Genomic DNA, 25,898 nt, shown 5'->3' on the forward strand with positions numbered 1-25,898 from the left:
ATGGCTGCCCACTTCCTTAAGCTCAACTTGTCCAAAACAGAACTTCTGGTCTTTCCTCCCTCAAGTGTTGCTCCTCCCGTTTCTGTTTCCCTCCAAGTCAATGGTGCTACCATCACCTCTACCTCGCAGGCTCGCTGCCTAGGTGTTCTTTTTGACTCCGACCTCTACTTCACCCCTCATGTCCAGTTTATTGCCAAATCCTGCCGCTTCCATCTCAAAAACATTGCGCGCTTCTGCCTCTATTTAACCCCGGATGTAGCTACGGTGCTGGTCAGTGCCACTGTCCTATTGTTATACTGCAGGGGCATGATCTTTACACCAAAACATCTTCATTAAGCTAAAATTATTTGTTTCTTATAATGTCGCTTTAATGTACATACTCTGCAGTCACAGGCTGTTTGGAATGAAAAAAAAATAAAATTCTAAAAGCCAGGAAAACAGAAAAATTAACCACAGACAGCAAAAAGCTGGTTTGACTTACAGCGTCACATCCTGAAAGATCTAGGGGTATTAGGTTATTCTAATAAATATACCCTATATATGTTCACTACATTTCCACTGATAACATGCTGGGCAGGTTCCAATGATTAAAAATATTTAGAAATCCTTTTTTAATGTCATTTAGGCTATTTTTCTTTGCTGTACTTGTTATTGATGTGCCCACTTTAGTATTTAATTGTATTTCTTTATATTATGTGATTATGTGTATTTATTTACGTTAGCTTCTTTGATCTGAGCTGTTTCCCAAGGATGCCTTCACCTCGAAACAAGGTAAGCTGCGATATTAGTATTGCACTGACACACATTGCAGGGTAATTTTCATGTGAAACAGGTTAGCTCTGTTTGAGCAGGGCGTAAGCAATGGAGCAAGGCTAAGGGAGCAGGCGATTGAGCACGGACTCCTCAACCATGAGCTACATGGAGGAAGGCCAGACACACAAGCTGAGAAGGCCAGGCAGGATACGTGCTTCTCGGGCAGTTTTACCAACCTGTGGCCGAGTCAGCAAGGGTACGTCCGTGGTAGGCTGTTAGCAGATGGGAGGGAAATCACACGTCAACATGGAGTTACAAGATGCAAGGGCCCTAACACTCCACCTAGCCCAAACACAACCAATATATTATCTAACCTATGTTTCTCCCTTCCTAAACTCTGAATGGGCAATTCCCTAAGCAGATAATTGTCTGGAGGTCACCAAGGAATCACAAATGTAAGATTATTTTCCTGGTTTCTCTGTTTCCTGCTAAAATTTGTCATATACCGGTAATTTCACGACAATCCACAGGTTCGTGAATAACCCAGCCATCGTATCGATCCCACCTCCTAGGAGTCATCCATTCATTCATTACATTTAACTCTATTGTCGAACCATCCCATTATCATCAAAATAAAGTTCTGTAACCTCCCTCAAACTGGCATTCTTCTCAACCTTCCACCCTCCATGTGTCAATTGAAACAGTTTCTGAACTCCTTCACCTGTTGACTCTTGGTGGAAGACTCTTCCTGACTAAAACTCTTATTGTTAAGTACGAGAGCTCTCTTGTGTTGTTTTTCAAAGCCCCTGTGTCTATCCTTTAAACTCAGCTGCCATTCTTGAACCCCACTGAGTCAATGCTGTTTATAAATCAAGCAATCTGTTGGTCAATCACCTTTCTATATATTTGAAAAGGTTCAACCTATGATAATGCTTCTTCTGACCATGGCCTCATATTATAAGATCATGTATAAATTGGGAACAAATACTGCAGGGCAGTACAATGGATAAACAAAGCATACAATTATTAGCTAGCTAATACCAAAGCTAGACACGGTGGACCAGAAATTATGGATAGGTTAAAGTGGACTGGCCATGCTTGCAAATGTTAAAAATGAAGATTGGTAGCCAGATGTTCCTCCGTTTTCAAACTAAATATAGTATTTATTAATATGAATATACATACATAAGTCACAAAAGCACAGCAAGGCATTCTAGGGTTAGATTACACAAATGAGGGGCATCTTAGATAAAGAGTGGGAGGGTAGCTAGCTGTAGGGTGGGACGTTGGTTAATTGGTTGAGGTAGGGCACTAAGAGCAAAAAAAAAAATTAGCTTGGTTCTAAATACATGTGATTTGGAGACTTGTTTTTTATTTTACAGAAATTGCAAATATTTGATTGGAAGGCTTCATTTAAACTGAACCAAGGTCTAATGGCTGCAATTTTGCACTGTTCTGCTCAAACCTAGCTTCTGGATGTGCATTATCTATTTCACATTTAATAGCACTAATACTTTAGTTATCTAAGAATGTTGGGAGGAGGCAAATGGAGAATTGTCATTGGCTGCATCTGTTCCATCAGGACAAAGCTGAAGAACATTGACGGGTGCAGGCTAAGTTGAGCTTGCTTATCTCAAATATTAATGAGCTCTAAGTCATTCCTAAACCATGTGTTTAATGCTACCCAGTCAGGGCCGTCTATAATATGAATAGGACCCTGGGCAAAGCATTTTCTTGGGCCCCCTAGGCCCTGCCCCCCCCCCCCCAATTACGCCCAACCCCCAATCACACTGACAGACCTTCTGACACATACACACACACAGACAGATATATTAAAACATTCGCAGATACATACTGACACACATACACTGACACACAAATATATACTTATATACATTCAGACATACTGACACACACATACACATACACTGACAGATATACTGAAACACACACAGACAGATATATTAAAACATTCGCAGATACATACTGACACACAAATATATACTAATATACATTCAGACATACTGACACACACATACACATACACTGACAGATATACTGAAGCACACACAGACAGATATACTGAAACACACACAGACAGATATACTGAAACACACACAGACAGATGTATTGACACACACAGACATTCTGACACACACACACACAGACATTCTGACACACACACACAGGGATACTGACACACACACACACACAGGGATACTGACACACACAGGGATACTGACACACAAGGCATACTAACATACACACCGACAGGCATGCTGGCACACACACACTGACATACACACACACAAACATAATGACACACATACTGACACACACACACAGACATACTGACATACACACACACACACACACACATACTGACATACACACACTGACACACACACACACACACACAGACATACACACACTGACACACACACACACACACAGACATACACACACACACAGACATACACACACACACACAGACATACTGACATACACACACACATACTGACATACTGACACACACACAGAGATACTGACATACACACACAGACATACTGACACACACACACTCAGACACTGACATACACACACAGATATACTGACATACACACACAGACATACTGACACACACACAAACATACTGACACACACACAGACACTGACATACACAGACATACTGACACACACACAAACATACTGACACACAGACACTGACATACACACACAGACATACTGACACACACAGACATACTACTGACACACACACACACATTTAGCCACCCTCCAGGTTCTTACCTTTTCCTGGAGGTGGTTTCCCTGGGGTCCAGTGGCAGGCTGAGGCAGATGGGAGTTCTCCTCTGGAACTCCCCTCCTCCTGCCTTTCTCCTCCCGCGCGGCTCTTATCTCCGGTGGGAGGAAGTGACGCGCGGCACTCACTTCCTCCCAGCCGGTACAGGAAGGGGCCCGCTCACGCTGTTTAAGCGTCACAGCGCCCGACCGGGCCCCTGCACACACATGCTTACCGGGTGGCCCGGGTGCATGGTCCACCCAGGGGGGATCTTTAGTTGGCGGGCCGGGTACATGGGGGCTGCTCAAATCGCGGGGCCCACGGGGCAGCTGCTCAGGGGCCCCCCAGGAGCAACTGGGCCCGGGGCAGCTGCCCCGTTTGCCCCGCGCTAAAGACGGCCCTGTACCCAGTCAATAGTGGCCTTGAAAAATTGTGTTTCACCTTTTGTGTCTGCCACTCATTCACACTGTACTAGTGACACCACTAGGCATTTGTATACTCATTTTATCATTATATAAGGCATGTACCTGTAATTTCGTGCTGTCTCAGCTCATTGTACTTATAAGACAGCTCCATGGGTTTGATGGCCGAGTGGTAAATCTTCCTCAGCCGCTGCAATGCCGCTACAAGAGAGAGAAAAGATGGAACATTAAGAATGGAAGCAAAGAAAATCTCAGATGATTGCGGAATCAATGCAGTCCTAGTGTTTATGCTTTTAACACTTCTGTCAATAAAAACAGAGACTATTCTAAAAGAGATGAGCATGGGATTAGCTGCCACCAGGCATTCAATTACCTTCACATGGATTGTCCTAGTACTAGTTAATGCCAGCCAAAGCCCTTTCTGAAAAAGTTCCTTGTGACTCATTGACCTTATTTCATTACCTGACCTCTTTCTGATTGGCCCTTATTGGTTCCATGCATTGTTATTGGCTGCATCTGTTTCTGGCTCCTGCATTGACTAAGTTATCCCCCCCCCCCCCCCCCCCCCCGGAAAAATACTACCAGTAAGACATAAGATTCTTTTAACACAACCGATTCTAACTCGAGCAAGCTGAGATGTTCTATCATGAATTCTGTCAACTGTCATATGTGACGGACAATCTAGATATAGTAGAGTGATGGTTAAACTTTCCAACCCCAATTTCTGGAAACTAGATTTCCAGTAATGCTCAGCCATCCATTTCAAGGTCTCTGAAAAAGATCCAGACCAGCATGCCCAGAAATACTGCATAGGCACTGTTGGTCAAAGACAGCAATCCCAAAAAATGTGACTTTGCAAAGAGCGGGAGTCGTCTTGTTTTACTGAGCAAACAGGCCTGGAAGTAACATTTGTTCATGTTATTTCCTCCACAACTTCAAGGAACATGTGGGCTAACTCGACAGCTGTGCGGAGACCCATCACATACTGTTGGAATGTTTGTAGAGAATAAATAAATATTATGACATGCGGTCTGCAAATGATATTTTCTAGAGGTCAGCTGAACTGATTGCATCTACTTCTAAAATACTTGCACGGAAAGTTAAACCATATCTTTAAAGGAAACTAATAGTGGCAAAAATAAAAATCTTAATTTTGGGACTATAGGTTCCCTTCTGTCTGCCCCCCTTTGCTGTGTAAAATTAAATAAAATAATGATTACTCACCTTGTTTACTGTGCAACTGTGTTTACTGTGTACTGTGTTTGTGTGTACTCCTCCACTGCAACCTCCAGCTCCTCCTCCGGTGATGTCAGCATCCAAGCTGACATCACTCACAATCTCCTCCAATCCATTGCTTCTCATAGTTATTAATAGATTGAAGATGCGCATGTATGGCCAAATACAGTGTTCCTCCAATCGAATGCTGCTAACAGCAGCATTTTAATACAGGACAGAGTTTGTGGGGAGTTGGTGGAGTAAGTGCCATTACATAGTTACATAGCTGAAAAGAGACTTGCGTCAATCAAGTTCAGCCTTTCTCACATTTGTTTTTTGCTGTTGATCCAAAAGAAGGCAAAAAAAAAGTTTGAAGCACAATTTTGCAACAAGCTAGGAAAAAAAATCCTTCTTGACCCCAGAATGGCAGTCAGATTTATCCTTGGATCATGCAGTTATTACCCTACATTGAAAGATTATATCCTTGAATATTCTGTTTTTGCAAGTATGCATCTAGTAGCTGTTTGAACATCTGTATGGACTCTGATAAAACCACTTCTTCAGGCAGAGAATTCCACATTCTGATTGTTCTCACAGTAAAAAAAACCTTTCCTTTGCCTTAGACAAAATCTTCATTCTTCCAGTCTAAACGCATGGCCTTGTGTCCTATGTAAAGTCCGGTTTGTGAATAGATTTCCACACAATGGTTTGTATTGGCCCCGAATATGTTTGTATAATGATATCATATCCCCTCTCAGGCGACGTTTTTCTAAACTAAATAGGTTTAAATTTCTTAACCTTTCTTCATAGCTGATATGTTCCATTCCTTTTATTAATTTTGTGGCCTGCCTCTGCACTTTTTCTAGTGCCATAATACCCTTCTTTAGAACAGGTGCCCAAAATTGCACAGCATATTCAATATGTGGTCTTACCAGTGATTTATAAAGAGGCAAAATTATATTCTCGTCCCGAGAGTTAATGCCCTTTTTCATGCATGACAATACTTTAGTGGATTCTACAAAAGTTATTTGAGACTTAGTTGTCTGGGTGATTATAGTTTTCCTTTAACCTTTACACAACATTGCTTTGCTCTCTGAATATCACAACACTAACTGTTACATGAGATTAAATGAAATTCCCAATATTGGATCACACCATGCTCTTCATAGTTTTCACCCCAATTTGTCCTGCTAAATTAATTGGCCTTATTTCACCCCCTCTTCCTGAATGGCCCTGGTACAGTGCCTTGATTGGAGTGTAAGCTCACTTGAGTAGGATCATTGTCGATCTTTGTTCCTATCTGCCTACATTGATTAGTATCATTTACCAGTTATCTGAATAATGTCTCACAAGCTAAATAAGTAAAATCATTTTTCAAGCTCTCAAATCTTGTTGTATTAGAACACCCCAGTCCTATCTAGGTAGTAATATTTAACCTACACATCGTGCTTCCAGAAATACATAAGTCTAATGTTTCCTCTTTCCCTGAAACGTTTGCTGTTTTTGTTCAAATACATCTGTGATGCTCTTTTTCAGCCCCATTTCACCTCAAATTTTCTGCAATTTCCCACAAAATCTAATAAAAATTTGAACAAACAAACGTGAAAAAAACGTACAATGAATAGAGGAGGATCACAGTTTCGGTAGAGTGGTTTTTAGGCAAAGCTGGTGACAAGCTCTAATCTTGTAGATGAAATGTTTGAATAAAAAATTGAGCATGGGCGATTTTAAAGGGTACCTGAGTAGTCATCTATTGGCTTCTCCTCTGTAAGTTTCAATGTGCTGTCTATGTGGCCTCGTTCCCTCCTTACAAAGTCTTCAGATTCCTCTGTGTCCTCTATTAGAAAGAAAGAGAAAATGGTGTTAGACTTTAATCTGCAGCTTGTCTGCAAAAAAAGCATTTCAATATACAAATTCCATCACACTACAGAGCTAAGCTGAAATTCTGAGTCAAAGTTCTAAAAGTGAAACAATCACTATGGAAACCATTGAAATAGTCCTGGCCATTGCTCCACCTTTAGAACTTGGCCCAGAATGTACTTGTTTAGAATAACCAGTTGTCTACACCTTCCTGTTCAAGCTAAAGTAGAGATAACAAAACATTAGTAATGAGGTATAATAGCTGTGGTCTTTGCCATAGCCTAAAGTAAACCTCAAACTATGTCCCTAGTGTCCTCAATAACTCAACCAATCAGATGTCCGATCACAAATTACTGCTCACAATGAATAGTTCACAGTCAAAGCACCACTATCGCTGGTACAATTGAGAGCCCTATGAATCTCAGAATGATCTATTGAAGGAGTTACGTAATAGTAATTTCAGCATGTATAATGTGACAAATGAAAAGCTGGGTCTCTGAGCTAAATTTTATAATTGAAGATCGATCTACCATGGTTAAGTTTGAAAGTATAAAAGCATTTAAATTATCATTGACTACTGCATGCAATTCAAAGTTCTCCGGCTCAAACAATTCTCAGAAAGGTTAAAGGGACACTGTAGTCACCAGAACAACTACAACTTAATGTTGTTGTTCTGGTGAGTATAGTCAGTCCCTGCAGGCATTTTCATGTAAACACTGTCTTTTTAGAGAAACGGTAGTGTTTATATTACTGCCTAGGAACATCTCTACTGGAGGTCACTCAGAACTGACGCTGAAGGGAACTTTCCCCATAGAGATGCATTGAGTCAGTGCATCTTTATGAGGAAATGCTGATTGGCCAGGGTAGCGTTGGAAAGCATTGGATTGGGTGAGATCATCAATTCTGATGATTTCAGATAGGAAGCGGTTTGGAGGTGGGGCCAGTGCCGGCCGATTGCTGTATTCCTAACCCTATAGTGTTCCTTTAAACAATCTAAAAATCCTTGTGTTATAATTAGGGCTAAAGTATGCAACATTTTTTCATATAACCACTCTAAGAAGTAAATATACAGTTTTTAAGTGTTGGAGCAAAAGTCAATATGTTCCTTTTCCCCCAAACTATATAATTCAGTCGCCCAAGCCTGTTTCAAAGACCCAGATGCCTCATGTATGAACAAAAGGTTCTGTTCTCTACCCATCTGTAATGTGGAACACATTGTAAAAATGTTGATCTGTGCGACGATTACACTTCTACCTATAACTACTGATGCACTGGTCTGGTTTTCTGCAGCACAAAGTAACTTGATTAATAATAAATTAATGATATATAATAAGATATACTATACTGTCCTTTAAGCTCTACTCGAGTCACTGATGACCCTTGCCCGATTACCCTTGAGATAACCGTGCACTTCCCAAAATATATACACTGCAGAAGCTTGTTGGGAGCTATTTTTTCCCAGGTTAATGATAAGGAATGAAGAGGACAGGGAGAAGATTGATAAAGAGTCTCTGCACATGCTTTTTCCACTTTTAAATTTCCTTCTAAACATCTCCATGTCGACTGTCAAAACCTATAAAACATGGTAAAAAAAAAAAAAGACACCTTCTAGAAATGGCTTCAATATTTCAATGGGCATGTTTACTTCCTAAGACTCATATTTTCTTCCACATTGCTAGTTTTGAGTGAAGATATGACTCAGTCTATACCTTTTAGCTCTTTTGTTTGTTTATTGGTAATCCTTTGATCAGTGGTTGTAGCCTCATCTTCATCAGAGCTCGTTCCTTCATTGTCACTTTCCTGTTCTATGGAATCCTGGACTGTTATCACTTGATCTACTGGCAGAGTTTCCGAAGTTTGATCCTCCACGGAGTCATCTGTACTTGATTTGCTTTCAGCAATTTGCTCTGATTCTTCTTCTGCAACGATGTCCTCATTGGTTGGCTGCTCTTCGGGTTTCTCTTCATCTTCTTCTGGAATGTCTTCCCTTTCTACATCCCCAATGGTTTCTTCTTTCGGCTCTTCTTCTGCTTCCTTTTTATTGCCTGCTTCTGTGTCTTCTTCATATGGCTGCTCAGCAATGTTTTCATTCAGTGGCACTACTATTGTTGAAAGCTCTTCAGAATTAGTGTACTCTTTCAAATCCTCTTGGTTGACATTCTCTGTCTCAGATGTTTCCAGTTCATTTGAGTCTCCAGAAGGTTCATGAAGCTCCTGCAACTCTTCACTTTTTGTTTCTTGCTCAGATATCTCTTCTACAACATCTCCAGTCTCATGCTCATTTGTTGACTCATCATTGCTAGACTTTAAGTTGTCTGTATCTGTTTCAAGAATATTTTCAGTGCTTCTTTCAGAAGTGTGGGCATCACTGTCTTCCAGTTGAAGATCAACAATGTCATCTCCCGAGTCTTTGTCATCTGTTTCATGATCAAGTTTATCCTCAACTTCATTTGATGTTTCTTCTTCCGATGCAATTTGTTCTGATTCATCTCCGGTTGCCAGACTTTGTTTGGATTCTAGTAAACTTCCAGCTTCTTCCATGCCAGAATCACTCTCCTCTTGCCTAAAAACCAAATCATCATCACCTTTGTCATACTCAGCCTTTTCAGTTAGTGTCTCCTCAGTTGAAGGTATGCTTTCTACTTTTTCACTCTGAGTTGACTCTTCGGTGGCTTGTATGTCTTCATCTTCTATAATGTCAGGCTCCTCAACCTCCAGAGTTTCAACAATGATTGAGTCCCCCTCCTGTGTACTGTCATCCTCTTTACTTGAATCATCTACTTCATCAATAATGTTTGTTGTATGTTCACTAGGAGGTAAAACCCAAGATTTGTTGCATTCGTCTTGCCCATCATTCTTCAAGGTCTCAGTCTCAATTTTTATCTCGTCCCTAACCTCAGAATTGCAGTTTTGCGGCTTCAGGTCTTGTGTCTCAGCCTCCAGGCCCTCTGTGTAGGACACCAGCAGATTCGGAATCTGCTCAACATGCAGTGACTTTTCATCCAAGCCAGAATCCACGGCAGCTGGCTGGCCATCGGCGAAGCTTCCTGGATCTTCAGGGCCGTCCGGGGAAGTGACTTGAAATTCTAAATGGTTAGAAGATGATCAGTCAGTGTCATCCAAGCACTGAGCTCAGTAGAGTAGAGCCAAAACATTAATATCTGCATGATCTGTTAGTCCAAGCTTCTGTTTAATAGCGACATAAGGGAAGTTTGTAATAATTACAGCGTGTGACCCGAATATACATGCATGCGTATTCCGCATGTGTAAACACCTAACAAACCTTAATTTACAAATAACTACTAAGGTAAACTTAGGTAAAAGTTATAGTTTTGATATATACCTGCAAGTAATTAACACCTTAAAAATTTCAATCTGTTTTGTTTGCGCCTTATGTACGTATGTCACACAATTACAGCATCCGCATACCTTTGACATTTAGCACTAAAAAACTTCAAGGGAGCCATGTACTAAACAACAATAAAAATAAATATTATAATGACTACATTTTTGAATTTAGTAACGGCAGTAACTGATCAATCATAACGTGAGTTGTTGATATATTTCATAACTATGCAAATAAACTCTCTTAGCACTGGCTAATATTGGGTTAAAAATTCTCAGTCATGTGTACTTTTAAAACTTTGTGTGCTTTTTTTTATTTACTATATATCACAGCAGCACAATTCTATTCACCAAATTCATTTTTGGAACTTTGAGTTCATTGGAAGTCATAGTGCTTTGTTATTTCACCCCAGTAAACACTATTTTAGCATTTACTGGGGTGAAAAAAAAGCAAAATGCACTTACCTCTGCCACATTTCTGCATTATTCGCAACTTTGTCACTCTGCATGCGCACTCAAGCATTCCATCAGCATGTACAAAGTGTACAGCACTGCAGGAGTTCAGTTAATATACATGCCATACTCTGCAGGGCTCGTAAATAAAAAAAACTATTGAACTGGTGTGATTTTTTTTAAAAAGAAAGAGAAAAATAGACTTAGCTCAGTGAAGAAATCTTCTGGCTCTCACTGAGCATTAGTGGATACAGGATCGGTGCCAGGTGGACACCAGGTAAGAATGCAAAATGTTTGAAAACAGTTTGAATCCTTACAATGAGGAAGCACCATGACAGCGCTGGTACCATAACGACTACAGCTCGCTTTAGTAGTTATGGTGCTTGGCGTGCTCTTTAAATAGCACAACCAATAGCTGTTCGTTAAGTACTTGATTGGGCAAAAATCTCATATGTGACAGTTCTGTTTTAGAGCATAAATAAAACAATTAGAGTGGAAATCTATTATTATTCTGTTCATTTTAAGACTAGGCTAAGATTTTACATTAATTTGTGTTTGCTTGGGAATCCACCAAACGTTTTAGAATTATTATTCCAAGAGTTACCTCTTGCCAGGGGATCCCCATGGGAATCCTCTTTTGACCTCGACAGCTAAGGACAAATCAATCCTTGCATAGCTCAGCCCATATCTTACCATACTAATCTAAAATGGATCTTCAATAATGATAGAATATGGATTACATTTAATTCCCAAAAAGTGCTGCTCCTTTTTATACGGCTCCCAAACTCCCAAAGCAACCTAAGTGGGGATTAGGGCTGTGTAAGTGAATGTGTTAGCAAATGTGTAGCTTCAAATTATATTATTTGTTTACTAGTCCACCAATGTACAGCTCTGCAGAATATTTTGTCGTTTTATAAAAAAAAAAATCAAAAATTATATAATACTGCCTTTGCCTTTCAAGGTATTTTTCCTGAAAAGGGTCATACTGACTATTGTAAACCATCACGTACATGGAGGTTGATAGGCCCTACCAGCAAAAATATATTGTTTCCAAACATCTATTATACCAGGCCGGTATAACTATCATTTCTTTATCATATTTAAAGCCAAAGACACCAACAAGGCATTACATACTTCCCCGATTTGTTTCAAATGCCACCTGACTTTCCTTAACACAAGAGTCAAACAGATGACGGCTGCAGGCAATTGGCTGTGTCTATGGAAGGTCTTGCGGGATCCCCCATAGAGCTCAGTGCTGTACTCTCGCACCTGAGTGAGATTACAGAAATGACGTCAGTGCCGAAGAGGACCCCACTGGATCAAGATTGGGCGCCTGCGATGGATAGGTTCAGGTAACTAAACACACCTTTACCTGCCACCACCCTACCTTCCCCTCCTCTCCCCCCGGTCTCCGGATCACCAGCAGCAATGTCACCTTCGGGAAAGTTTGCGAACTCAGCAAAGTCCCCAAACGGTGACAGTGCTGCTTTAATGTGGATGTTTTTTTACCTTAAGGTACAGTGTATTCTCATATAAAACAAAAGAGAGAAATAAATATATGCAAATATAGCGTAATATTTTACCGACAAAAGATGAAACACACATAAGAAGAAAGAAGCTCTTGAAGAAGACGACGAGACAAAACGCATCCACAAATCCTTTTGTGTGGAGGACTTGTGGACCAGCTAAGGAGAAGATTAAAGGACTAATTGAAGGTAAGTGGCCCTTAGGGCAAAGCTCTATTAGTACACTTTTGTTGTGCTATTATTTTGTGAGTGTCTGTTCATTAAATGTAAATTTTATCTTTTCTTATTAAAATACTACACTATATATGCATATTTCTCTCTCCTCTCTCTTTGGTTTATATGAGAACATGCTGAAGCTTAAGGTAACAAAACACCTACAGATTTATTTGTATTTTGCATGAGATTTTCACTAGAGACACTCTTTTTTTGTTTTGCTTGCACTTGAATTGCAAGAGGTAATTCCGATTACATGGCAGCACTTTTTGATGGCTTGTTATTCACTGTTGTACTTAATAAGTACACAGTTTTTGTTGAAAATAATCGGATGTTACATATTTAAAAAAAAAAAAAAAAAAAACTCCCGATAGAATAGAACGGTGTGTAATGTACTGTAGTCTTCTGACAGCACTGGAAACTCTACTGGGGATGTTAAAGCATCTGCCCTTTAAAAAAGGTAAAAATACATTTGAAATTTGCTAAGTTGTCGTCTGTGTGTCCTATGTTCAATGTGTGACATGCTGGTCATGTCTGGGGATTATAAGAATATTAGCAGGGACAGCAGGAGGACACCATTTGAATCGTTGCATTTGTTTCAAACTTCCATTTGATTATTGGATTTTACCACCTGAAAATCTTTGACTTCCGTTAAACCATTGTGTTAGTTTTGGTGGCGCATAATGTAATTAAAGTGCCAAAAAATAAATAAAACCCTAAAGGATTAAAAAAGAAATAATACTGTTTGCTTGAAGCATTAGCAGTGAGTTATTAATTAGCACAAAATTGTTAATACAGCTAATAACTGTATAAATATATTCAAGTAAAAAACACTTAGCATATTGAGTGAGAAAGTGATATTTTATATGCACATTTTTCTTCATTATTCATCAAAAAACCATAATTTAAACAGACTGGTTATCGTAAAACAGATTATGTTATTTACACAGACTGGTTTCTAAACACATTTATTGTAGTTTAAAGACACATCACTGGGAGTATTATTGATTTTGAGCTCTGTTATACACTCAGACACACCAACAATATGGAGCTCCTAGGAAAGAGGGACATTAGGATACAGAAGAGGGACAGAGGGATTTGCAGTCAAAATGTGGACTCTCCCTTCTAAATAAAGGGAAAAAATGCATGTTGCAAAGGTCAAGCAAAAATATAAGGTAAGACTTTCATTTGATCTATAAATTTTCAAATGTGTTGCACGATGTACAGATCACATTTTACGACTTACCTGAAGAGCACCTTTTCATTCACATTAGGAATGACGTGTGCACTTTAAGTATACCTAGAAGAATTCAGTTTAGGAATGTGGTCACTTTTTGCCAGCCGAAAGTCACTGTCCCGGAACTAAGTGACAACTCCCAACAGGTGTCTGACACAGGGACAAAAAATAGCTTTGAGAGTAGCACTCGAAGCAGAGACTTGGGAACACAAGCATAGATCTGCGTGGAACCACTGAACAGGAGACTTATCCCAACATAGCAGGCAACTGTCTTATGAAGGGTTAACAGGTGTTTCACAAGTGATTGCTAAAATGGAAACTACTTTAAAATGTACAAATAAGAGGCATTTCTCTGTGGGTATGTAGCCCATTTTATGAAATAGAATAGCATAAGAGAAGAGGAATGATTTTATATGGCTGCAGGAATCTAACCTTTTACCACTTTGGTGTATACGCATACCACCCAGGTGTCCCAAATTCAATGAGATAGTCCTGGAAGCATATCACCCAACTGTCCAGAATCCAAAAAGACAGTCCTGATTCCTGACATAGGCCTCGATTTAATATTTTTTGATAAGCTATTCAAATGATTTAATATTTATCGATAAAGATTTCAAATATTTTTTTTTCCAAATATTAAAATTATCTCCTGATAAAATGCACTTTATTCTGTGTGAAGCCATACAGGGCAGTTTTGCTCAGGCACAACCAGGACAGTTGTGAACCCAGTCTGCATTCGCACAAAACTGATACATTTCCTACTGGGTATTCTAGCTATGAACGACTCCTGCCGGGGAATTCAAATTCCCACAATGCTTTGCCAAAACTGTGACTCTACAACTTTGCATAATCACTTATCCTATTTTAACTTTTACAGCTGACTTCAGCTGAGACAAAAAAGAAAAATTAGGATAGACTTTAATTTTATCATCAATAAATAATTATTGATGCAAAATATGCTTGAAATGGGATTCCATTTAACCTTTGTAACCACAGACTAGGCATAAATGGAGCATACCGCAGATATTTCTTAACGAGCCATGGGGTACATTATAATCTTTTGTTTGATAATTATTGGCACACTAACGGCTGTTGTTAATCGCAGTAATCGCAATCTCGCCATTCTAAAACGTTTCAATAACACTTCCACAATTCAGAATTTAGTGAAACATTTCCCAGTGCCTTACCTTAAACCAGGGCTGTCCAACCTGCAGCCCCCCCCCCCCCCCCCCAGATGTTGCTGAACTACAACTCCCATGATTCCCTGGCTATCTGTTTCATTGAAAGAATCATGGGAGTTGTAGTTCAGCAACATCTCGGGGGCCGCAGGTTGGACAGGCCTGCATTAAACAATTAAGTTTATTCAATCACAATGCTGTCTAAGAGGAGTTCTCAAAAACTTTAACGGAATTATCAAACATGTAGTGAATTCATCACCAAAACGTCACTGGAAACATCTCTCCAACACGTAACCATAATCCCCAAACATTTCTGTGTGTGTTAGTGCAATAGGACAAATATGCATTACACAGCAATGTCCATTTGGCACATAATAGGTTAATGACACACCTGCCACCTGGCCTTTCAAGAGATTAACTAGTATATCCCAAGTTGGGCATTTTAAGCCGATATTGTATTCTGGCAGTAAAATGGCTCCCGGATTATGGATTGGGATCAGTTTGTAAAGTGGATTCGGGTCAAAGATCAGAAAACACACCAACAACTCTAAGTCCTCATAGTACATACTCATAGTCCTACTCTACTGTACATCGCTCTAATTATCGGTTATTGAGGCAGGACTGCGTAAAAATAATAATGGCGCTTTATCAGATAAACACTTACAGATTTTTCTCTAAAGTGTGATTTGTCAGGAATTCAAAGTGAATATTAAATTTTAGGCCAGACTATTCAAATTGAAAACAGGGCTAAATAGGAGAATTTCTCCATGTGTGCTAATTCCATCTAAAATTTGGAATTCGTTTTGAGTTCCTATTTCCGGTTTAGTAAACACACCTGTAATTTATACACGCTCACACCTATATAGAGCGCCGTGTATTCTTAAACACTGCTGACACAACGCGTCATGGCTATTTGCTGATTGTAGAGAAAGACAGTGCCTTTTATAACTGGGACACAGAAACGCGATACACATGAGATACTCTGTATTGTGTCACTGACATTCAGTCGCATATTCCAGAGGGATTATGGGAAAGGTATGCCTCTGAGGTCAACGCTGATGCAGCGCAAGCTACATTTTTCACATACTTGTTCACGGAGAGGACACAGACAGGAGATGCCTTTAAATCATCACCCCAGCTCTGTTCGACCCGTTCCCGTCCGTAATGGGACGTCCTAGAGATGACCAGGAGCAGGGTGTTCATGTCTAACCATTACATCCAGGCAGCTGGGACAATCTGTCTCAGAGATGGCCAACCTTTGCTTAGGGTGGCTGACCTCGCCATAGCTGTGGATGCTTATATAAGATCCATCCAATAGGGCAGCAATGGTTTTCTGGAAGAGGGAAATCTATTCATAGGAATAGGTCATGTTAAACACGTAAGCTTATCTCCTGTAATAGAACAGTTTCGCAGTAGAATTATGCTATTCGGTGACAAGATATAATATTATCCCTTCTAACAGAATGCCGTAAACTGATACTTTTATATTATCCCTTCTAACAGAATGCCGTAAACTGATACTTTAATGTACAAAAACCAAAAGATAAAATTTAGCGCTTATAAAATGATAACAGTCCAATGGCAGCTCAATCACCAAGTACGGAGTGTCTTCCGGTTAAAATCTGGATAAAACAAGGGGTAGGTGCCGCACCTAAATAGTGATACTTTAATATACTTTAGATCGGAAGTTTATTTGACCAGCGACATCGCTAACTCTTTTATACCGCTTATATACACCTCTAATATCCCATGTTCAGGAATGGTTTGGGGTTGGTTCTCAGAATACGAGGACACCACGTTTAAAGAGAAGTTATGTGTGGTGATCCGTAAATGCAGAGACCAACATAAGTCTGAAGTCAGTATCCATTATTATTATTATTGGCATTATTTTAAGTACGAGCAGGTAAGCCAAGGTCAAAGTACAAATATTCTACAGATCCACAAGTGAAGGCACGGGGCAGTCGGAAATCAAAGCCAGGTAGTAGGCCTTGGTCAGAGTCCAGATAGCATAAGGTAGGAGTAATGTATTACTGTGCCCCATACACTGGACAAGAACCAAATTGCTCAGGCAGGTCAGAACTTTTAATAAAAGTGTTATTTAGCTTACTTCCCCATCTGGCCCCCGAGAGCTACCCTTGAATACAACATTAAGAATTCCTATGAGTGACAGTCAGTCGCCCTCCTGTAATCAGTGCGTAACAGGCTGCTGCCACGGAGCCAAAAAGTTAGACATTGCCAAGTGCTGCTTGTAGAATAGGCAAGGAACACTACAGCTACAATTCTTATTTTAAAGTAAATAACTATGACATTTACATATTTGCTAAGTGCCATATATTCACAGAAGTGATTTTTTTTCATGATATTTTCGTTTTAAAAAGTGACCAGTGAGGGTGATAAGGAGATATTATCTTATGTGATGATAACGTCGTTGATGTTCCGTCATGAATGAAGTTGGTTGTGTGCACAACGTACAGACTATCCAATAGATAGCTATGTGTGAGTCTGTCAGAGGATGTGGGGATGTGAATTGCACCTAAATTTAAAGTCGTGGCATTGGCAAGCAAGTACTAGCACAGCTTCCCTTGTACAGTTATCAATCTCTCGAGCTAGAGGCTAGCTGCACAACTGGGAAGCCAAATCCAATTCTGAGTGATACAACGAAGACCAGCCCAGAAGGTAAAATGCTCCCTACGTTTATAAACCAATAAATTGAAAAGAGACCACATTAAGAATAACAAAATGTATCAGATGAGCAAATGTAGTAAACATGTATTACTTAAAAAATACAAACTAAAAAACAGATATGTTTTAAAAGCTGAACTATTCATTGTAAGGAAACGTTTTTGTAATTTTCAGTCACCTAGAGGTAAATTACCAACTTCCGTAGAGAATTATCATCATGTCAACAGCTGCCGATGAGCCGTTAATGATTTTTTAACTATTACAATCCCATTTTTTTTTATACTATGAAACAGAATTTATGTTCTCCTATTATTGATTCAGTGAAAAAGGGATCTATACCTTAACCCCTTAAGGACCAAACTTCTGGAATAAAAGGGAATCATGACATGTCACACATGGCATGTGTCCTTAAGGGGTTAAACAGATAAAAAGTCAAACATAAGTCATCAGAGTCTTTCCAAAAAAAGAGTAATCTGGATTGTCCCCGCCATGACACAAGCACACGGCACAGTTACTGGGCCCCCAGCACATCATAGAGATTAACATTGTGTCAGGGTACCTCTGGCTCTAGAACATCGCCAAGTATGCGTCAGTTTACAGACATCAAACGCTGCTCCATTCTAGGTGCACATTATGGTGGTATCATTTCTGACACTGGATGCTGTGAACCTGCGTCCATTTACACTCTCTATAAGTTAACCTGCGCCAGGATAAGGGTGCAGAGTGCTCTGCTTCATTCGGGCAACAATGTATTGTGCACATCACAATTGACAATATATATGTCTCCCACCATGCAGTATATCGTCCTATTATGGTTCCTTTTTGGTTCCAATAGCTTGTTCTTTGTGTGCAGAATGTATCTGGTTTTGATGCAGCTATAGGATGATTTCCCCTGATTCCTGGCCTCCTTGACCCGGCTTTATTTATCATTCTCTCTGCTCTCTGCAACCCTTTTACCTCTGCCTGTTTCTGGTTATTCTTTTATTATTCACTTTTTAAGCCTGGTCACTATGAGTACCGGCAATGTGCCTCTAACCTCTAACCTCGTCCAAGGTTACTGTAAGTTCAAAAGCTGCATATTGGGGAATACTTACCATGACACATTAGAACTATTGGAGCAAATACTCCAGGCGCAAGATTTGAAATAAGTCCTTTTACTACCCTACCCAGTGTCCTCAGTTAGTACCTTCTCTTGTGTCCCCACTTCGTACCCCTCCTAGTCTTACCAGGTCTTTCCCTCATGTTAGCACTTAGTACCCTACAAAGATGTATTCCTAAAACTAAAGTGTTCCTCACCCACCGCGGCCTCTCTCCCCATGTTGTAGAGGGTTAAGTAAATTTTTATTCACTTACCTAATTCCAGCTCCAGGTCACTCATCGCTATGTCATGGTCTACCTCCTCTGACGTCATCCGATGGGGGGACCTAATGTGTAATCCGATGGGGGACCTAGTGTGTAATCCGATGGGGGACCTAGTGTGTAATCCGATGGGGGACCTAGTGTGTAATCCGATGGGGGACCTAGTGTGTCATCCGATGGGGGACCTAGTGTGTCATCCGATGGGGGACCTAGTGTGTCATCCGATGGGGGACTTATTGTGCAATCCAATTTGGGACATAATGTGTCATTTGATGGGGGTCCTAAAGTGTCATTTGATGGGGGTCCTAAAGTGTCATTTGATGGGGGACCTAATGTGCATGCAATGTGAGCGATGAGAGCGCCTCAATGATTTCCTATGTGGTTTTCTCTGACACTGGACATTCTCATGCAGAGTCAAACTTTGTGAAACTCCAGGAAGCGCCATGAGTCTCCAGGAAGCGCCTCCAGCCACTAGAGGCAGTCTTAGTACTATTAGTTATTAGTTTCTCTAAAACTGCAATGTGTTGCATTGCAGGACTAAGGGAGATGGGGACACTGCACCCAGACCACTTCAATGAGATGAAGTGGTCTGGGTGCCTATAGTGTGTCTCTTTAAGCCTTGCAGTGCTGAGGTTAACACATCCAACAGTTCACAATAGAATGGGAGGATCCCGATTGGCCAAATTACTTTCTGGTGTAAGAAAAGCTCAAAGCCCATAACGGGAAAGACCCGGCCCCGAGAGGTACCCGAGTCTGTGGCCAGATGGTGATGACCCCACAAGCTGCCAGAAGCAAGGGAGAAGCCTCTCGCTGCACTCACCTACACTCCTCGCTGACTTACCTGAAACCGCTGCCGCAACTCCCGCCCAGAGGAATTGGTTAACCAGGCATCACACAGAAGACACCCCCCTCTGCATCAACCAAAAGACGCTGTGCAGAAATGCAAAGATCCTGATGCAGAGTAGACCAATATGGAACGTGGGTCCTGTTTCACTCCTTACCAAACCGTAAAATATGCTCTGCACAGGGACTGTTCTACTTTACAATATTTTACTCTAGAGGGGATCCTGAGGGGATCCTGAGCCAGATATGATAGCCTAGATCACCTGCTTCTGTTGATAGCCAGAAATAGCTAAACTGTTCCGCGTGTGCATGCTTGTTGTTGACTGCACCTACTATGTACCTCACATACAGACCTCTACTAGCTTATGCCTACTTAGCAAGACATGCAGTGACAAGCAGTCAGACAGACTTGAGGCATACTAACCATACCCCAGCCTTACTGACTCTGATGCCTAGTAATCTACCAACCATGAGAGTACGCTGTCCTTAGCGCTCCACTGGATATGGCAACTCAAACCAGCTAGACACGATCACCCGCAGGACTTGCACTAGAAACGCTAGATCTGACATAGACACACGCACCGCACGATAGACTTCACATATGAATACTCACTGCATTTATGTTATTAGGCTGAGCTGGAAAGTTAGGCTATTGCTCTACCACATTACACTACAAGGTACACTGTTCCTCATGTTACATGCCTGTTATAACCTTGCTTGTTGTTCTGCTTATGCCAAACTACACTTACTGCTATTTTACTGAACTAGCTAGCACTATTATTGAACGTATAATTAATATAAAATGAGGCTGTTACTCAAGGGAAAGGTTGGATAATGTTATCGTATTCCCAATCTGTATGAAAAACAAACGACCCCTCTTCTTCATTCTGTATCCCATTTACCTAATGCCTCAACAAAATAAAGATTGACAAAAAAAAGAAAAGCTCAAAGATCCTTATGTGATGTGAGGAGCTCTTCAGAAATATAAAGAGTATCTTTTATCCTATTATTTTAGATTGATTGGAATGGATCAGTTCCAGTCCATAATCCTCTTTAACGATCACTTTTTTGATTCCTTGTTCAATGGCCAACCACAATTTATCATGTGTAGTCATTACAATATATAACTTTGTCTCATATATCTGAGTATTAATACCACACAGGGATACCCTTTCCTGATTGGATGTGCACATTGAAAAGATGCCAAGCTTTGGGGATCACTTGCAATTTCTAAAGGATGTGCTGTATATCACGTTACCTAATTACTGTAATTAAAGATTAGATTTTTCATCCTTGCAAGACTGAGCTTGGTATATTTTTATACTAGGAATTACTGGACATAAATCCAGAACTCTAAGGAACTGATCAGAACGAAATAATTAGGAAACAAGACACATCAAGTGGCCATTGCAATATTTACAACCCCTCTACCAGAGGAATAGAGAAATAACAAATTATATATAATCTCAATCCGAATAGTTCTGCCCAGAATACAACCAGCAAGATTCATGTCCCATGAATAACCCTTTTCCCCCCGCTAATACCGTAATTCACACAAGCTGAACAGATTTATTTTTTTATTTATTTTTTAACGCAAGGGAATAAAAGTTATCCATAATTCTATGCTAAAGATTATTAATTAAATGGGATCTGTCACTTCTTGATTAAAACATTGAAACCTATAACTCGGAGTGAACCTTTTCATGGAATGATTAATTTTATTTTATTGGTCTATAAAAGATTTAGCAAATGACCTCACAAAAAATGGATGGGTCCTGCATGGCACCTGCACTACATCTACAATGTCCAGTCGTCTTCAGGAAACCCGGATGTAAATGGTACAGATGTTTTTCGTATATGTTGTGATCATTTGAAAATCCAATTCAAAAATATTAAATAAACGCAATAATCTTCAAAAACCCAGGGAGGTCATAACTTCCCTTTAAGGGTTTTCTATACTTTACTTTCTAACTCAAAGATGACGACATTCCTATTTACTTACGCAGTATTACACGGAATATAATAAGTGTGAAATTATTATTATAATTATTATTATTGCCATTTATATAGCGCCAACAGATTCCGTAGCGCTTTACAATATTAATCAGTCTGAAATCAGCCTTAGTGTGAAATTTCACAGTTTCTCATCTTTGAATCTTAGTCTATATTGAAAGTGTGTGAGGTCAATAACCACATTATTAAACTTTTTTTTCCCTCCTGTCCCATTACCCCACTTTCTTCGAAAATGATTGATGTCAAAATGAGCAACAACACCCTAATCTTCTAAATAAAGTTTTGGTTTGGAAAAAGTAAGAGAAGAGAGAGAGTTTAAGAGTCCAGACTGCAACGCTACAAGGATTGTAGCCAACGAGTTATATCAAACACTGTAACACGGTTTATGGTCTGAGTTTGTTGACCCAGATCTCAAAGTGTGTATTTCATCAATGTGACGAAATCTCGCCTCTTTGCTGCTTTGCCAAATAGGCTGGCATGTAACCCCGCGGCCCCTGGTCAGATTGCATTGGTAGTAGTGAGTGGCTGTGAGGTCAGCTCATTCAGTGCTGCTCATAAACAGTGAGTTTTCACTTACTGTGTGCTAAATCCCTTCCATGGGGGACACTATGAACCCAGCCAAGGCAACCAATACCATATCAGATGCTTTGGACTACATCTCCCATGATGCTTTGCCAATCTTACCAATTATTGCTGCTGGGTATATGTCGGATTTGTATTAATCCATTGCAATCCATCTCATCTCTATTTTTAAGACCCTTAAAAAGATAATGAAATCTGTAGAACATCTGCTGGGCCTCAGACTGTCCACATCTGCACTAATAGCTGAAATCAGCTTGGAAAGTGTGCTCTATATGTGGAAGGTTGCCCCTACCCCCTCTGATCAATGAAACAAAGGTTAAAATGCAAATCAAAAAGACTTTTGTCCTTTCGCACACAGCCTCGAAGACAGTAAGCCAGCTCCCTTTGTTTGGAGAAAGGTTCCTGTTTGTAGAAGGCCATCAGGTCAATTAACAAAACCATGGCCGAGTCAATCAGAAAGCAGTCTATAATGGTGATGGCTTGTCTCATTTATCACAGCCCCGCTGAATTTATAGAAAGCCCCTCTGCTTTTTCTCTGGGTCCTATTTATAAGTTGGTGCAATGCAGGCTAACATCTGTTAGAGAGTTTATTTTTCTCATTGAGTCTTACGTAATGGCCGTAAATCCCACTGGAACAGCACGCGAGTTTCTTACGTGATAATCTGAATATACGAGGAGGGGAACTTAGCTCATGCACTGGTGATGACATGTCTCCAACACACCATCCAGTCCTGTACAAAGCACATAGAGCATGCTAGAACAAACCCCTATACATGTACAAAGCATCTATGTGTGATATGGAGCCTGTGCTAAGTGATCTACTAGGCAGATCTGTTTCTGCACAATTTGTTTTATCCAATATCCCAGAGAAATGGCAAACCACAGTCATAGATAAATCGATAAATGCACCCTGCAGTGGTAACCCAAGGGTCACTGACCTGGGTGAAGGACATCTCGGATCTGTATATGGATCTATTTCATTCCCCTCTGTTGATACATCTACTCATTTTATATGCCCCAATAAAGGACATCATAGGAAACATTGTCCTCAGAAACAGTGGTGAACACACAATCCATGGGGCCCCGGTGCAAACTGATCCGTGGGCCCCCTTCTCCCCTCTTCCCCTCCCCCTCTTCCCCTCCCCCCCTAGACCCTCGTCCCCCTTGACCATGGCACCCCCAACACATACATACAGACACAAACACATACATACACACACATACATACATACAGAGACACACACACATAGAGAGACACAGACATACAGAGACACAGACACACACATACACAAACACACAAATACAGAGATACACACAGACACACATACAGAGACACACACACAAATGTTTCCTACCTTTTGTTACTTTCCCTGGGGTCCAGTGGGGGCTCAGCCTGATGGGAGTCAGGTTCCCACTCTGACTCCCTCTTCCCTCCTGCTTCCTCCCACGAGGGCTGATAGCTGGGAGGAGTGACCGGGGAGTCACTTCCTCCCAGCAGTGATGTCATCACAGGGGGCCCGGTCGCGCTGTTAAAGCGCCCAGCGCTGACCGGGCCCCCTGACAATCCATATCCATCAGGTGGCCCTGACAGCACCCAATGGACCACTTAACATGCGGCCCGGCGGTTTGCCGCACAAGCCGGTGCTGCAAAATGTGACAGCTGGTAACCTGGAGTGACAGGCCCGGTTGCAGCTGCGACCGCGGTATGTACGCCGCTGCTCAGAAATCTAATCTTCATCTCAATAAAGTGGTCTTGGTGCTGTGTCCCTGTCATTTTAGCCCTGCAATCTAAAATATTGTCAATTAGTGCAGTGTTTCCCAACCCAGTCCTCAAGGCACACCTACCAGTCCAGGATTTAAGGATTATCCAGTTTTGTCTAAGGTGTTTTTTCTTTTTTTTCTAAAAACACCTTAGACAAAACTGGGTAATCCTTAAATCCTGGACTGGTAGGTGTGCCTTGAGGACTGGGTGCGGAAACACTGAATTAGTGGATACAGCAATGTTTTGATTGCATGGCGAAATACAGGAAGTCTTCCTGAAAGCAATTAGAGAGTGCTTCTGCAGCGACCGATATAACTTGGTTTCGTGACGTTCAATGTCGTCAAATGCTGATCATAGGGAAGCATTGAAGGCAATTCTTCCATGTGAGAAGAATTTGATAGGACAAGCGTGGAGCTTGACATGCATTTGCTACTTCTCCCTAATGCTTCTTTATTAGAAGCATTCAATTGGCCGAGGAGCCACGGAAGCATCACCTGCAGGATGACGTTACAGGAGGTGGCCCAGGCAGCAGCTCTGTGCAAGTCTCACTGATGGAAAATAGGTAAGTAAAAAACATAAAATCCTTTCTTCTCTTTTTTCCATTTAATTTAACAGGGTTCCTGAATCTACATAGGGAGGAGAACACACGGTTGTATTCCATTTCCTATTGCTGTAGTGTTCCTTTAGCCATAATACTGCAGGCTCCCATTCTGTACAGCCTAAATCTGCAGATATGTCATACATGTACTGCACATGTAATTTGTGTATGTGCTCCTGTTTATGATCTGTGCATGACAGCCTGTATGTAATGTGTGTATGTGAGCTGGTTCATACTGTACGTAGGAGACGGTTAGGTAAGTGAGTGTGCCTGCATTGTTGGATAAATATATGTAATTTGGTTGTTGATGTGAATGTAAGTGGGTGGGTGGTTGTATGTAACTCTATGGGAATATGTAACAGGTTACGTAACTGGGTGATGATATGGCAGTATGTGACAGGGTACATGACAGGTGAATGTAACTAAATAGCGGCTGGTGATGGGGGCTTGTGAGAGAGACAGAGTGGGTTCTCATTACAGCCACACGCGTTGTTAACAAGCCTTGAGTGGGCGACTGGAAAAAGAGCTCCCCCCCAATACGCCAAATTCTTTCTGCTTATCGGAGGCTATACAGGGTTATTCTCTAACATTTTATGGCAAATATAGTCCAAATAAAAAGTCATCTATGTTTTCAGTTTAGTTATTTTGGCCGAGTATGTTTATTTCACTTTGAATCCCCCACAATTCACCCTTTAAAGGAACTCCAGGTCCCATAACAAGAAAAGTTGGCTTTCCATCGCCGTTCCTTGTTCTCCGCGTACACATCTACTTTTAGAAAATCAGCTTAAGGAAGCCACAGCTAAAAGGCAGAGGCGCCCCTAATTGGCTTTCATTGGTCAGTTGACGTACTAAACCACTCACTCAGTAGCTCCCCATTCATAAAATGGCTTGAGAAAGGTACGTACCATTTTTCTGCAACTGGGTGTGGATGGGACAGCTAAGAACGGCGTTGGATGAGCCAATACAGGGGTTAAACCATTCGTGAACGGCTTACCTCCTAAGGTTAAAGAAGCGTCAGCGACCTCCTTGCACCATAACAACTTTATTTTGATTACGT

General features: G+C 40.8%; 1 protein-coding gene across 2 annotated transcripts in view; it reads right to left on the reverse strand.

The window, feature by feature from the left end:
- Positions 1-25,898, reverse strand: part of SRL (sarcalumenin) — a 40,704-nt gene that overhangs the window by 4,895 nt on the left and 9,911 nt on the right. Inside the window, exons 2-5 of one of the 2 annotated variants that reach the window (XM_063430559.1) lie at positions 8,760-10,136; positions 6,929-7,027; positions 4,081-4,176; positions 990-1,025 (exon numbers count right to left, since the gene is read on the reverse strand). In XM_063430559.1, coding sequence (XP_063286629.1) covers positions 990-1,025; positions 4,081-4,176; positions 6,929-7,027; positions 8,760-10,136 — 1,608 coding nt within the window. The remainder of the gene's footprint in view (positions 1-989; positions 1,026-4,080; positions 4,177-6,928; positions 7,028-8,759; positions 10,137-25,898) is intronic. The other variant, XM_063430561.1, reaches the window with a different exon arrangement.

The sequence above is a fragment of the Pelobates fuscus genome, chromosome 8 (genome assembly GCF_036172605.1).
Source record: "Pelobates fuscus isolate aPelFus1 chromosome 8, aPelFus1.pri, whole genome shotgun sequence".
NCBI classification, from domain to species: Eukaryota; Metazoa; Chordata; class Amphibia; order Anura; family Pelobatidae; genus Pelobates; species Pelobates fuscus.